Below are 15174 nucleotides of genomic sequence, written 5' to 3' on the forward strand. Positions count from 1 at the left end.
GCAAGATGCAGTAGATGGTATAGAGTACGGTATATACATATGAGATGAGTACTGTAGGGTATGTAAACATAAAGTGGCATAGTTTAAAGTGGCTAGTGGTACATGTATTACATAAAGATGGCAAGATGCAGTAGATGATATAGAGTACAGTATATACAGTGGGGAGAACAAGTATTTGATACACTGCCGATTGCAGGATAAAGAGCGAGTAGTAGCAGCGTAAAAATAAATTCTAATTAAAAAAGGGGGGGTTCAATGCAAATCGTCCGGGTAGCTATCTGATTAACTGTCCAGCAGTCTTATGGCTTGGGGGTAGAAGCTATTAACGACCTTTTTGGACCTAGACGCCCCGGTACCACTTGCCGTGCGGTAGCAGAGAGAACAGTCTATGACTAGGATGGCTGGAGTCTTTGACAATTTTTAGGGCCTTCCTCTGACACCACCTGGTATAGAGGAAGCTTGCCCCAGTGATGTACGCACTACCCTCTGTAGCGCCTTGCGGTCCTTTCTATGCAGCCAAGTCTCAATCAGTCTCCTTAAACATATTTTATTGATCCTGGAGCACAAACATTGCCTACTATTTGCCAAAATCACTTTGTGTATTACAGTAAGATAAGACCCAGGCATCCTGGTAATTTGGAGGGAATGCTCTCAATACATTTCAATGGGAATGAGCACTTTGCTTGAATTTTTTTAATAAAGGGTGCAATATGAAGAAATCGCTCCGTGATTTCCTGGTTGCTAAAGTTCGAATAGTTTGCCTAATTTTAGTTTATCTGTCAAAGTAAGCAATCTATAGTGTCCCATCTAAATCGCTGTGACATATCTTTTTAATAACCAACAATTTAGCATTTTCAGGTGTTTTAAGCTGGTGTACAACGCCAAAAGTAAAAGAAGTGAAAACCAAACTTAAGAAGGGGAAGCATAGAAATAGCCCACATAGAACACATCTACAGCTTCTTAGTCTTGCTTTCAATGAGAATGATATATCTATAACTCACATTTCTATGTGAATTTGGTCGGGTCACCCAAAAAGTAACAAATTGCAGCCTTAAAGTCTCTTCCCGTGCATTTCATTGAACTCAGAAAGGGAACAATGTCAATTAAATTGCATGATAGGTTCATATGACCCAACTATATTGGACCAGGTCTCTCTTGGAAAAGAGATGTTATCTCAATGAGAAAAACCTGTAGAAATAAAAGTTTAAAAAAATAAAAAAATATTTTTTGTTTGTTTGTTTTTTTAAATGCCTACCCTGGAGCCTTCCCTGTTTCGATGATGATAATTATTCAAGTACCGGTTCATTTTATTGCATTGATTCTACTGTGAATACTGTGTGGTGTATTAGTCTGACATTTGGACAACCTGACATTCTCAGTATGACAAGAGCAAAGAGTAAGTCCAAATCGAGGATTGCCTGTGTTTTGCTTTAATTCAGAATACAAATTGTCTCATATTTGACCCCTAACAAAGCTAACAAAGATTGGAATTGAACTTTGATCCGTCATCATAATTCTAGCAAACCTGTTTGTCATATGTAGAGCATTATGTGTCAAATCAACCATACTCCAAATGCTCTTGTTTGTATTGAACTAACAGGAGTTTTAGATTATTCTGTCAGAGCAAATCTCTGATCCCTTTGTGTGTCGGTTTACTGAATGCAAATTAGGTGCAAATGATTTCAAAATTTGATTGTGTGAGATTGATTTGACACAAAGCATAGTAATACATTTTGTGTGAAACATTAATCTGTTTAACAGTTTTGTGGTTGGGTTACTAGCTCGCATTAACTCATGTTCATGATGATGTGTGTGTGTGTTAATGTAGAACGATGTGTGTGGAAGGCAGAGTATAAACAGTGTGGATGCATGCTCATCCATTGTAGTGGAGCAATGCATATTATAGATTCTTATTCATATTAACATTGTAGTATTTTACATAGTCCTGAATATAACCTTGTTCATTTTCTGGTAAGTACTGTAGCTCGTGTATGATTACTTTATGAAAACGCAATGCATTGCTCTAATGATTGGCTTTATTTCCGCATTGTTTGTTTCTGTGTGCATTTGTTTGTGTGCAGTAGTCATCTATGTAAAAGAGATTGAAACGTATTTGCACAATGTTTGATTTGACTGTCTTTCCACTGCTTTTTTCTGTCAACAATAGTGAGAGTGGGTAAGAAAAATACACATATGGGTTCATATAGGCATATAGACCCTTACAGGCAGTGATGATATGAAAACAAGCATATTTATTTAACGTTGCCGTATCTTATTTTGGGGAAAGGTTGGTAACATGAACCAGGTTTTCCAATGGTTGACCTGTTTATGAACTCAACTTTATGATTTTTGATTGACGCACCATTAGATTGCTTCATGTTCTAATGATTAGATTAGTATAGCATGTCGTGATTGGCATGTCTGGTGTGTTGTCTTAATATGGGTAATATATGTATTAGCTCACCTCTAATATAGTATCGTACATGGCTGATACATGCAATGGTGTGTCTAACATATTAACTTAGATAGTAACTGACAGTTGTTAATTGGTTGAATGCAACTAATGAAATGCTGTGTGATTTCCCTAGGCCCAAGATTGTGGTGTTTGATAATCAGATCATCAACCTATTTTCAATCATAACAGATTAAATCAAGTGCCGAAATGAGTTGTGTTACTCTGATGTATTTGGAGTAGAATATGTAATGATTTGGCCCAGAGCCTACTAAAAGAACAACAACACACTTGAGGCCTGGAGGGAAGCAGTCTGACATTCTGAAGTTATGGATGAAAGGTTGGAGATAAAGGCTGACTCCACATTTCTGTCTCCATCTTTTCCTCGCTCTCTGTAACTTTCTCTTTAACTCCCTCTCTTCCCGTTTTTTCTCCCTCCCTCTAACTTTCTCTCCACTCTCTCTGTCTTCCTTATTCTCTCTCTTCTCTCTCTTCCCTCTCTTTCCTTCGTTCCAGACACCATGACTAGCGGCTCAGGCCTGGGCACGGGGGCCATCGTGGGGATCCTCATCGTGGTCTTTGTGCTGCTGCTGGTGGGTGTCGACGTGACCTGCTACTTCCTCAACAAGTGTGGCTTCCTCATGTGCATTGCTGTTAATTTTTGCGGCAAGTCTGGACCTGGAGCAAAGAACAAGGACATCGAGGAGGGCAAAGCGGCATTCATGTGAGTCTCTCTTCTTCTCTGCCTTCTTCTCTCCCTGGCTCCCTTGCTTTTCTCTCTGAAATGCTGTATGCACTTTGAGCAGTAGCTACTCCCAGACACTAGACCACAGTTTGGCAGTGCAGAATTGCAGTGTTTTTAACCAAAACGACTCACTACAGTATACTTGTACTTCACCAGCATTTATTCAAAACAATTTTTCCCCTTACAGGAAGGACGAGTCAAAGGAGCCCATCGTGGAGGTGAGGACAGAGGACCGCACTCCTAACCATGAAGGGGGGGGACCCACAGAGCCCAATGAGACCACCCCTCTTACCGAGCCCGAGTGAGTACTCCAGCACTGGCTGTAGGTAGACCCCCTGCACGAGGGTTGCCTTACACTGGAAGACCCATACTAATCGTGTGATATGTCTATGTATAAAATATACTTCTTATTCCATGACAGCAGTTGAGCATTTTGATCATGTGTTAGCTGACATATTGGCTAAACTAATTGATAAAAGAATGTGAGAATGGAATATCAACACCAAATACTGAAGATGTGCTCTGATGTTTGTTGTTTACGTTAATGGTAACAAACATAGCTAGTTGTTGTGTGTACCAGCCTTAAACACTTAATAACCTAGACCTAAACTGATTTTGGTTTAATTTGCTTTAGTTTGCTTAAGATAGTGTTTGTGTCTATCCCTCACTGCACTTTAACGTTTTGAATCTCTAATTCTTTACTTTATCACTGCATGTAGCACTCACTTTGGATGTGTATTTGTGCCTTGGTCTCCCCTCCCTACTCGTCCCTGCTCTCTCTCTCCTCTCTCACCCTCTTGCTGCTCGATGGCTTGTCTCTTTCCTGCTCTCCTCCTCTACTCACAGGCCCACTGCTGACACTACTGCCACCGTGGTGGACTTGCTCCCCTCTATCGCCACTAACTCTGACCCCGTCACTGAGAGCTTTAGCACAGCCCAGAACAGCCCAGCTAGCGAGACTACCACCCTCACTTCCAGCACAGCTGCCCCGACCGAGGCCAAAACCGCCCCTAATAGCACCCCTGCCCCCATCATCCAGTCCAGCACGCCCAAAGCTAGCGCTCCCACCGCTCAGCCTGCCACACAATCTGACGTGGCTCCCCTCGTCGACCTAAGCGAGGCTCCAAAAGCCACGCCCTTGTCCGACCCCAAGCCCGCCACCCCCGCAACCTCTTCCTTAGAGCCAGCCAAGGCCACCTCTAACCTCCCCTCTGCCAAAGCCGATGCAGCTTCACAGAGCCAGCCCGAACCCGTCCAAAGCACCCCTGCCAGCGACAGTCAGAATAAGGACTTACAGATAGACTGCCTGGCCAAGGATGTGTTTGATACACTGGGCAAAAGCTCAGAGGCCCCAGCAGACTCCACTGCTGCTCCCGCACCGGCCAAGGACGAGTATGACCTCCTCCCTTCCTCAGAGTCTGTTTTACTGTGTGTATGTTTTCGCTGATCCACCACCACCACCTACTGTATCCTCTGTCTGTTCTCATGGTTTTGGGCCACCTCCCTTTCTGTTACACTCTTTCTCTCAATCACTATACTACTACTGCAGCCATTCAATGAGCTACATGGCCACGGATGACACCTAAAGCTTTAAATATAAACAAAATGCATTTTTTTCTGTGTTGTTTTGTGTTGTTTTGTATCTTTTGTTTTTTTATTTTACATATCATGTCATGATAAATGCCATATCAGAAGTTTTACCAAATCTGATAGATACGACAGAATTATGGCCTGAATGTTACTGCCACAATCATCTTCTGCGGTTGTTATCTCCTGAAAACTCCTGAAAACAATCCTTCTTCATAACAACAATAAAAAGCCATTATGATCATCGGCATGAAAGGCCTTTGTTCTACGTTTCAGTCTTATCTCAGACAAACCCTTAGGATGATGAGGCGAACTCTGGGGAGAGATATTCCAGGAGCTTTTTCTTGTCCCACGCTTTTCACCCAGAACACCCCCAAAAAAAACGAAACATCAGTGATGGATTATCAGGATTTAATGTATACGTTCATTACAATGAGGCTGTCGTCAACGGAGCATCGGCGTGATGAAGCAGGACTCATCAACGGATAGATTTGTCTTCATAAGTCTGGTGGGTCTGAGGCACCTCCTTCCCCGTCTCCACGGTGATTTGTCTTCCACACAACAACCAACCAGTCTTGTCAGGCGTCTTGAAGGCTCACTACATTCTTGGACTTGTCCACTGAGGACTCCTTCCTCTTCCCGGGGTAGAATAGTCTCCCCAGGCTGTGCTATATAAGGCTGTGCTGCACCTATCCGCTGTATGTGACAATAAATAAAATAAAAATAAATAAACAATTCATTATACTGATCCCTCTGTACATTCAAAGGACTACTGTTAACAAGGCTGGCATGGTGTCCGTGGACAGTTGTTAGATGGTACTTTGATTTGACTGAGACTTGTTTGAAAGAAAGCCTTGACGGCTGGGTTTGAAGGCCACCCCTTAGAGGTTTTACTTTGAGATCCTAGGATCATCAATGTGTGAAAGCCCATTGGGCTCTTGTGGGTAAATTATTTCCCCGTTTAGTTCCTCTCAGCCAAAACACAGGCAGTAAGTTCATCTGCATTCTGTCCGTGGTGGTCATGTGTTAGGAAGTAGTGAACTACAGGTAGTTCAACTAGTAATTTATCTACGTTTTGCAGTAGCTTGATGGTACAATAGTTGAACTCAATTCAAATCTAGGTAGTGTTGTGCCAATTTGGACAGTAGTTAATAACTTTTTTTTGCCATGTAGCGGTGTAGCTAACTACTGGAACTACACAATACTTTTAATAAAAAAAGTAATAAAAATTGTTGAAGTAGGCAATCATTTCCTTTCTTTTTCGGCATCAGACCTGCTTAATTCTCACTTGAAACATTTAAAAAAGTTTAATAGGCTAAATTACACATTCTGTTCACATGACCCCAAAGTAATTTGTTGTTACAGTTTGTAGTCTGACATTTCAGATGTACACTGCATTCGGAATGTATTCACACCCAGTTTACACATTTTGTTACGTTACAGCCTTATTCTACAAAGTATTAAATTCATGTTTTTCCTCATTAACTTCTCTGCGCTACGGATCCCTTTTACGGGATCATTTTCCTAAACAACCGCTGAATTGCAGGGCACAAAATATTACTAAAAATATTTATAATCATGCAATCACAAGTGAAATATACCACAACACAGCTTAGCTTGTTGTTAATCCACCTATCGTGTCAGATTTTGAAAATATGCTTTGCATACTTTTATAACAAAAAAACGCTATTTGGGTTGCGCGTTATGTTCAGAACACCAAAGCCTCGATCCGTTCGATGAAAATTCCAAAAAGTATCCGTAATGGTCGTAGAAACATGTCAAATGTTTTTTATAATCAATCCTCAGGTTGTTTTTAACAAACATAATCGATAATATTTCAACCGGACCGTAACCTATTCAATACCCCTTTAAATGGAAGAAAGACGGGCCAGGGAAACACAGATTAGTCGAGGTAATTTGTGACTAAGTGACTATGCATAGATAATAAACAGCGAGTAGCAACAGTGTAAAAACAAGGGGTGTAAAAACAAGGGGGGGTCAATGTAAATAGTCCGGGTGGTCATTTGATTAGTTGTTCAGCAGTCTTATGGCTTGGGGGTAGAAGCTAAGGAGCCTTTTGGTCCTAGACTTGGTGCCCTGATACAACTTGCAGTGCGGTAGCAGAGAGAACAGTCTATGTCTAGGGTGACTGGAGTCTTTGACAATTATATAGTATTTTGTATATAGGTCCTGGATGTCAGAAAGCTTGGCCCCAGTGATGTACTGGGCCGTATACACTACCCTCTGTAGCGCCTTACGGTCAGATGCCGAGCAGTTGCCATACAAGGCGGTGATGCAACCGGTCAGGATGCTCTCGATGGTGCAGCTGTAGAACTTTTTGACGATCTGGGGACCCATGCCAAATCTTTTCAGTCTCCTGAGGGGAAAAGGTGTTGTCGTGCCCTCTTCACAACTGTCTTGGTGTGTTTGGACCATGATCGTTTGTAGGTGATGTGGACACCAAGGAACTTGAAACTCTCAACCCGCTCCACTTCAGTCCCGTCGATGTTGATGGGGGCCTGTCGGCGCTCCTTTTCCTGTAGTCCACGATCAGCTCTTTTGTCTTGCTCACATTGAGAGAGAGATTGTTGTCCTGGCACCACACTGCCAGGTCTCTGACCTCCTCCCTATAGGCTGTCTCATCGTTGTCGGTGATCAGGCCTGCCACTGTTGTGTTGTCAGCAAACGTAATGATGGTGTTGGAGTAGTGCTTGGCCACGCAATCATGGGTGAACAGGGAGTACAGGAGGGGACTAAGCACACACCCCTGAGGGACCCCCGTGTTAACGATCAGCATGGCAGATGTGTTGTAGCCTACCCTTACCACTTGGGGGCGGATCTTCAGGAAGTCCAGGATCCAGTTGCAGAGGGAGGTGTTTAGTCCCAGGGTCCTTAGCTAAGTGAGGAGCTTTGTGGACACTATGGTGTTGAACGCTAACCTGTAGTCAATGAACAGCATTCTCACATAGGGGTTCCTTTTGTCCAGGTGGGAAACGGCAGTGTGGAGTGCGATTGAGATTGCGTTTGATTGGGCAGTGTGCGAATTGGTGGGGGGGTCTAGGGTTTCTGGCATGATGGTGTTGATGTGAGCCATGACCAGCCTTTCAAAGCACTTCATGGCTACCGACGTGAGTGCTACGGAGCGGTAATCATTTAGGCAGGTTACCTTTGCTTTCTTTGGCATAGGGACTATGGTGGTCTGCTTGAAACATGTAGGTATTAGACTTGGCCAGGGAGAGGTTGAAAATGTCAGTGAAGACACTTGCCAGTTGGTTCAACATTATTAGTGAGACTTATGGTGTTGCATGTGGAATAAGGTGCCTCATTTTTCCCTCCCACTCTCCTGCTAGTCCAGACCAGCCTAGCCTAGTTTCCCCTGCCCTGGCCAAGCCCAGGCTGGTCAGTTTTTCCTCCAGGCAATAACAACGCCACACTTTAATAGCTGTCCAAGGCTGTTACCCTAATTAGCTACATTTACAGTATGCCACCATAGCAGGATTCATGGAGAAAAGCCTTTTAGGCTCCCAGTTTATCTGCATTGTCTAGCAGTTAATTAGGCCGACTTACCATTTGCTTGGGTGGTCCTGTCGTGACGGTATGCTGAGCTGATTTTGTTTTCCTACGGCAACTTTAGTTTTGTCCCTGTTGATACCATTCCTGTTCTACTATCTACTGCCAAAGTCAGCCAGTGCTGAGATAAATGACCCTGTGACTTTTCCCCCCGTCAGCCAACCTGGTAATTTTATCGCTGCTCTGACAAATTCAACCGCAGGGCGATACAGCACCAGAACTCTGACAGAGAACGCCACCCCTGAGGTCACAAAATGTCCACCGCAATAGTCCTGTCCTTGTCAGTTTGAAGATTGCCTGCGGTTTTCCACTCTTTAACTGCAGCCGGCAGAGTGCTTTGGCCCTGACACCGCCAAAGAGGAAAGTGCCTTTTCACGGATGCAACTGATGCCCGCTGAGCCACAAGGTGTTGGGTGGTGTTGTTGAATACACCCCCTGCATGGCCAGCCGGGCAGTCACCCATTGTGCCCAGCAGCAGCAGTCCTCCCAGAAAGGGTTATTGTGGACAAGGTAATGGAAGTCCTGATGCTGTCGTAATCAAACCCAAATCTCTGGGATCAGATACCTGTTGTGGAGTCTAGCTGACAGTAGGAGCCAGATCCCAGTGGACTCCAACAAAGCCCAATCCACCAGGCGGATTGTGTAGATATTGTAGATAGTAGCGAAATACCTTTTCCGCTTTCCACAATGACCCACAATGCCTCTCTGTCGCTAACGGAGGAGACCGGAGAGACTCAGGTCTTTATCAGCAATCAGTCACCCCACTTCCTTGTTTTCTGTGTCACTGTGCCCCTATATACATGGGCTTTTCATTAAGGGAGTTCTCTGGTAGTAGAATACATGGTTTCCCAGGTATGATACAATGCCATGGTAGGTGAAATTCACCAACATGGTTCTTTGCCATACAGAAGATCAGTACCATACTACTCAGATAGCCTGGGAGTCCTCAGGCTTAGTTACTACCAGAGAGAGACCCAGGTGACAAGTCCATCCTTACTATCTAGCCCATAGCCGTTATTCGTCACCTGAAGTGTTTGAAGAATATCGTTGAACATAAAAGAGACAGTGGAAGAGGTTTGTGAAAAGCATAGGTAAACTGAAGCACACCGCACCAATTAAGACTCACTCCAAGTCACTTCAGGATTCTCAGCTCTACGGCTTGACCCATTTTGATCATTCATTAGCCGTTATGATTGGACTCACAGATACAGGATCGGAAGAGTCTTTTCCTTGGACAGTCAATCAATACAAACTAACCCCTGACTAATCATAGGGTGAAAGCAATTTGATGAGAAGTGCACTACCCTGATCTGTCATATCTGATGAGATACAAGTTTGACTCCATTTCATTGAATTATCAAAGTGCGATCTAAAGCCATTTGTGAAATTGCATGACTAGGCAAAAATGTCTGACCCTGTCACAAAGCTATTGTACTTTACTGTACTTTTGGAGAGAATGAACTATAGTAATCAGTGCCATCATTTTGTTGCAGTCTTGAAGTGGATGTTTTGTAGTACAGTCAGTGACTTAATGTGGGAAGATTCCTCTCCATTCTCTGTTCTACTCATTCATCATTTGCTCCTCCTTCAATTCAGACCAACTGTATCTCCTCTCACAATTGTATTGATGTTCTGTTTGTGTGCCATTCCCTCATGTACTGTATCTCTGCTCTGTCATTTCCCAAATCACCATGCATTCTCCCATGAAATGTCTGTGACATCCGTGTGGCTGTCTTTGATGTCAGGATAGGATAGCAGAGCATATCCTGTTATGTGTGAAACACGTTTGGTTCCAGGGGATACAAATTCCCAGAAAAACCTCAAGCAATTATTTTACCTATTTTTTTAAGACAAAAGGCAGCTTAGAACAGACAGTTGTGTGCTACAAGAGATTGTGTATTCATCCCTCTCTCTCTTCTGTGTGGTTCTCTCCAGCGGGAAAATCATGACAGAAGATAAAAGTAAAGTGCCAGAGATGGAGACAGAGGTGAAGAAAGCCCCGACCGAGGTGAAGACCGTCCCCAATGAAGCTGCTCAGACAAACGGCAACGAGAGCAAAGCATGATCCCGACCGCAAGAAGGGAGGAGGGATCAGGGGAGGGTTCACGACAGTCCAGAGGAAAACGTCAAACACCACTCCATCAAATGACAAAAAGCTAAAAAATAAAATGTAAAAAAGGGTCTCTTTCTTCAGTGTCTTCTATTAGTTTTCCAAACAAAAGATGAGTTTGTTAGACATGTAGATTGGGAATAAGACCTCATGCACATGCCTTAGTGTTTCTTTCTTTCTTTATCTCTTATTCCTTTTGTAATTTTCTCTCTTCACGGGAAGAAGGAAAATCCTTTCCTCTAGTTCTCTCTCCTTGTCCTTGTACCAGTCTTTTAAATAGGACAGAAGGTAAATATCAGTTGGCATAGATAACCATGGGGGATTGTAGCTTTATTTCAGAACCATGCCTTTACGATGTGCACACATATAAATCCAACACCTTATCCACACACTATTTCCAGTTATGTTTTCACTTTGTTATGCAGTATTGCCATCAATATTTTCACTGCTAATGGATTATGAGTACGTTTTTTAATGTTTGTCATGTTTAAATCACGTGCAAAAGTAACTGCCTTTTATTGTATCTTTATTTTTCATGTATAATTTTCGAGAGCTAGAGATTAGCATTAGCATGTCTACTTTGCGGAAAAATATTTTTCCCATATGTTCTTGTCTTTTTTTGTTTTCTTTTCATTCTTGAATGTTTACACTGTTAACTCTATCCTAAGATTGTGTAGACACAACAAAACAAAAGAAGACACCGCAGAAAGACAATGTTTCATTCCACAGAAATTACGCAATTTATTGACTCTAAGATTCAATTTTTTGGTTAATTTGCTTTGGTTTTAATTTGGCAAGAACACACACTTTCTCTCTCTCACACACATACCTCTATATATTTGTCATTAAGTCTTCTATTAGAAGCGCTTTGGACCTGTACCACACTCCAAGGGTTTCAGGGATCACCTTTAATCCCGAAAATGTTGCAGGTCCCAAGGGCTCACAGGGAGTGACGGGCATACAGAGTTGCACGGCCCACCATCTTGGTTTACGGGAGAATGATGTAATCAAAGGCCGGATATGAGTGGTAGCAGTTTAATGTACGAACAGAAGCCCTTAAAATAGCCTAGAAACAGTCCTGTTTATTCGCCTGTTTGATAGCTTTGTCCCATAAATTCAGATTACTGTGCCTGTTGCGAACAGCACTTCCAATTTAGTGATTGGGCCTCATCTCAAAATGTAAGGGAAGAAAAAAAGTTGGTGTTGTGTTTTTAAGCATATTTTTAAGCATATAAACAAATTTAGTGGCCAGATTTATTCATTTCTTATTTAAGCCATAGTACTCCAGTGTGGATTTGGGAAAATCGAAACAAATATTCAATCTGAACTTTTTGTACAGTGTTTCTCATACTTTAGACTGCAAGCTTGTGCACTGTGAATGCGTGAATATCCTAGTGTGAATACAATGTGTTCTTTGTCATAGAATAAAAAACATATGCATAGTTTGGTTATGAAAGGTATAGCTAATAGTACAGACGACAAAAAAGTTGGCAGCAACGAGCAAATAGACAATGACAACATCAAAAAGACAATAAGGAGATGGTGCCTTCTGAAACATGTCAAAATGGCGACATGCGTTCCATCCTGCTCAGTGTCTGCCTATTCCACCTCTAGGAGGCGACGGCGTAAGGTTTCACATCCTAATAGTTCTGTCCATCGCCATGCCTTTTCTGAACAGTCCAAGGAAAACACAGGAAGAGTACTGACAATGTAACTGATTTGTAAAGTGTGAAAACAATACTAAACGGCTATGTCATTGTGTTATTGAATATGGAGGTGGTAGGTTGTGTCCACATTGTTTTCACATGTTTTCACATGGCTCCTCATTCACTATTTCTCCATGTGACTAATGCAAAAACACAATTTCATCCCCAAGCAAACAAGGAAAAACACCATTCATTCCAATGATTTACTCATGATAACTACACCAAGAGTTAAGTTTCAAACAAACACATAACCTTGGACATTATTAAATACTTCCGATCTCAATTGGCTCAAATTACTTGTAGTGCTCACGGTTTGTCCTCAAAACCGAGCATCCAGCAATGAAGGTAAAATGTGTTTTTTCTTGACCTGAAACAAGCATGCAATGTACTTTTATCTTGGATTTAGATGGATTTCATTGGTGTGGCAGCACTGAAAAGTTCCTGAAATAGGAATTGACCAAGGCTTTATCTGTTGTACATTGATATTTTGAAGTGTATAAACTGTTGTCTGTTCCAAACTTTTAGTTTTATTCAAAATAGACATCAAGTGCTTTTACTCCACAAGGTTATGTAATCTAAAGGGGTAGGTGTGTCAAAATGACACTGTTTCTGATTAAATGTGTATAAACCATACCTAACGATTATGTAATTTAAAAAAAAACATTTTGGGTTTCTCTTGTCCCAAAAAAAGCTGGAGACTGCTGTGGCTTTTGACCTGTATTTTCAAATGCAATTATAATGTGGGACCAATTTCTATATACGTTTACATGAAAATGTTCACCAGTGCACCGTGCCATGGAACTTATTTCAGGAAAGTCAGGGAACAAAAAATGCTATACATTTATTTAGTTGAGAGTTCAGTAAGAAGGGAAAACACTCTTTCTCTGACTTCCTCACTTCCTGAAAATGACCACTTACCTGACACAGTTGGCTTGGTGAAAGTGAGGTGTCATCATATTGCTTTCACCTCACCAATCATGCCAGACTATTTCAAGGAATAGAGGAAGTATAAAAGTGTTTTTCAAGTGTTTGAATGGAGACTAGGGCCATATTCAGTAAGAAAACACTGTGGAACATTTCAGATAGAAATGCCATTGCTAGAGCTGACGTGATTTCTTATGTGTAGGCCCTACGAGATAGGTATTTTTGTTCTACATCATACATTTCTATCTAAACGCTGGTAAGCGTTGTGTCCTGCTGAACGCTGCCCAGCTATTCCAACATGCTTTGAAGTCTCTTACTCCGATAGCCAAACAAAAGTCTGTAATGATTCATTTTCAGTCAGATAGGGGCCTTGTCCCTCCATACCAAGACCTTTCCCAGTAACTTCCATTTTCATTCCTACCCACCATTCCTTGCTTTTGGGGGCCTTCTCTCTTATATACAGATTTTTACTAAGTGAAACATTGGTACCACCTCTCTTTCCACTGTCACTGGTGTAAATACTGAGTACTAACCGAAAAAAACATTTTGACTTTGCATTCTGTCAGAAATTGTGTTCAATAAAGTTAAAGAAAAAAATCATTGCGTAATTGACGTTTACTTAGCCACAACAATGACAAGAAGAAGCCACTCGAATAAAGTATTCTGAAGATGTTTTGTTGGAATTTTTGTTGCTCATGACTTCAGTAATAGTGTCAATAAAAAAGATATATTTTATGGTAGTTTGTAGTGTAGTTTGTAGCGCTTGTTTGAAATTTGGATACGATGAATGAAGACACTTTGTTTACCAAAAAAATGTAATTAAATGTTCAGTGACTGCTCAAATTTGCTGGAATCCGTTGTTGTTCACAGGGTTTACTCAGTCACTTTGTAGCTCAAAGATTGTAAGTAAACAACAATGGGCTTTAAGTACACTGCTACGCTCAAACCTGAGTAAATGATTGTCATTCATGATTAATTGTTAGAATATGCTGTAACCAATGACTGCATGGCTGTAGCACAGACAACCATAAATTGCCCATACAATACAACCACAGAGGCCTTTTGCTTCTGAGGATTACAACTCTAGATGGTGGTATAGTTAAATCAAATCAAATGTATTTATATAGCCCTTCGTACATCAGCTGATATCTCAAAGTGCTGTACAGAAACCCAGCGTAAAACCCCTAACAGCAAGCAATGCAGGTGTAGAAGCACGGTGGCTAGGAAAAACTCCTTAGAAAGGCCAAAACCTAGGAAGAAACCTAGAGAGGAACCAGGCTATGAGGGGTGGCCAGTCCTCTTCTGGCTGTGCCGGGTGAAGATTATAATAGAACATGGCCAAGATGTTCAAATGTTCATAAATGACCAGCATGGTCAAATAATAATAATCACAGTAGTTGTACGAGGGTGAACATGGCAGCTAAGGAGTAAATGTCAGTTGGCTTTTCATAGCCGATCATTAAGAGTATCTCTACCGCTCCTGCGGTCTCTAGAGAGTTGAAAACAGCAGGTCTGGGACAGGTAGCACGTCCGGTGAACAGGTCAGGGTTCCATAGCCGCAGGCAGAACAGTTGAAACTGGAGCAGCAACATGGCAGGTGGACTGGGGACAGCAAGGAGTCATCATGCCAGGTCGTCCTGAGGCATGGTCCTAGGGCTCAGGTCTCCGAGAGAGAGAAAGAAGAGAGAAAGAAGAGAATTAGAGAGAGCATACTTAAATTCACACAGGACACCGGATAAGACAGGAGAAGTACTCCAGATATAACAAACTGACCCTAGCCCCCGACACATAAACATACTGCAGCATAAATACTGGAGGCTTAGACAGGAGGGGTCAGGAGACACTGTGGTCCATCCGATGATACCCCGGACAGGGCAAACAGGAAGGATATAACCCACCCACATTTGTCAAAGCACAGCCACACTAGAGGGATATCTTCAACCACCAACTTACCATCCTGAGACAAGGCAGAGTATAGCCCACAAAGATTTCCGCCACGGCACAGCCCAAGGGGGGGCGCCAACCCAGACAGGAAGATCACGTCAGTGACTCAACCCACTCAAGTGACACACCCCTCCTA

General features: G+C 42.2%; 1 protein-coding gene across 5 annotated transcripts in view; it reads left to right on the plus strand.

Moving 5' to 3' along the window:
- The window catches only part of LOC111950574 (neural cell adhesion molecule 1-like), a 326193-nt gene extending 312364 nt beyond the window's left edge, over positions 1-13829 (plus strand). For 3 of the 5 annotated variants that reach the window (XM_070434388.1, XM_023968244.2, XM_023968246.2), the window contains 4 exons: positions 2969-3176; positions 3385-3498; positions 4044-4589; positions 10290-13829. In XM_070434388.1, the coding sequence (XP_070290489.1) occupies positions 2969-3176; positions 3385-3498; positions 4044-4589; positions 10290-10419 (998 nt within the window). In that variant the 3' untranslated portion in view covers positions 10420-13829. The remainder of the gene's footprint in view (positions 1-2968; positions 3177-3384; positions 3499-4043; positions 4590-10289) is intronic. The other 2 variants (XM_070434389.1, XM_023968249.2) reach the window with 1 other exon arrangement.
- Positions 13830-15174: the final 1345 nt, after the last annotated feature.

This window comes from Salvelinus sp. IW2-2015, linkage group LG23, assembly GCF_002910315.2.
Source record: "Salvelinus sp. IW2-2015 linkage group LG23, ASM291031v2, whole genome shotgun sequence".
NCBI lineage: Eukaryota > Metazoa > Chordata > Actinopteri > Salmoniformes > Salmonidae > Salvelinus > Salvelinus sp. IW2-2015.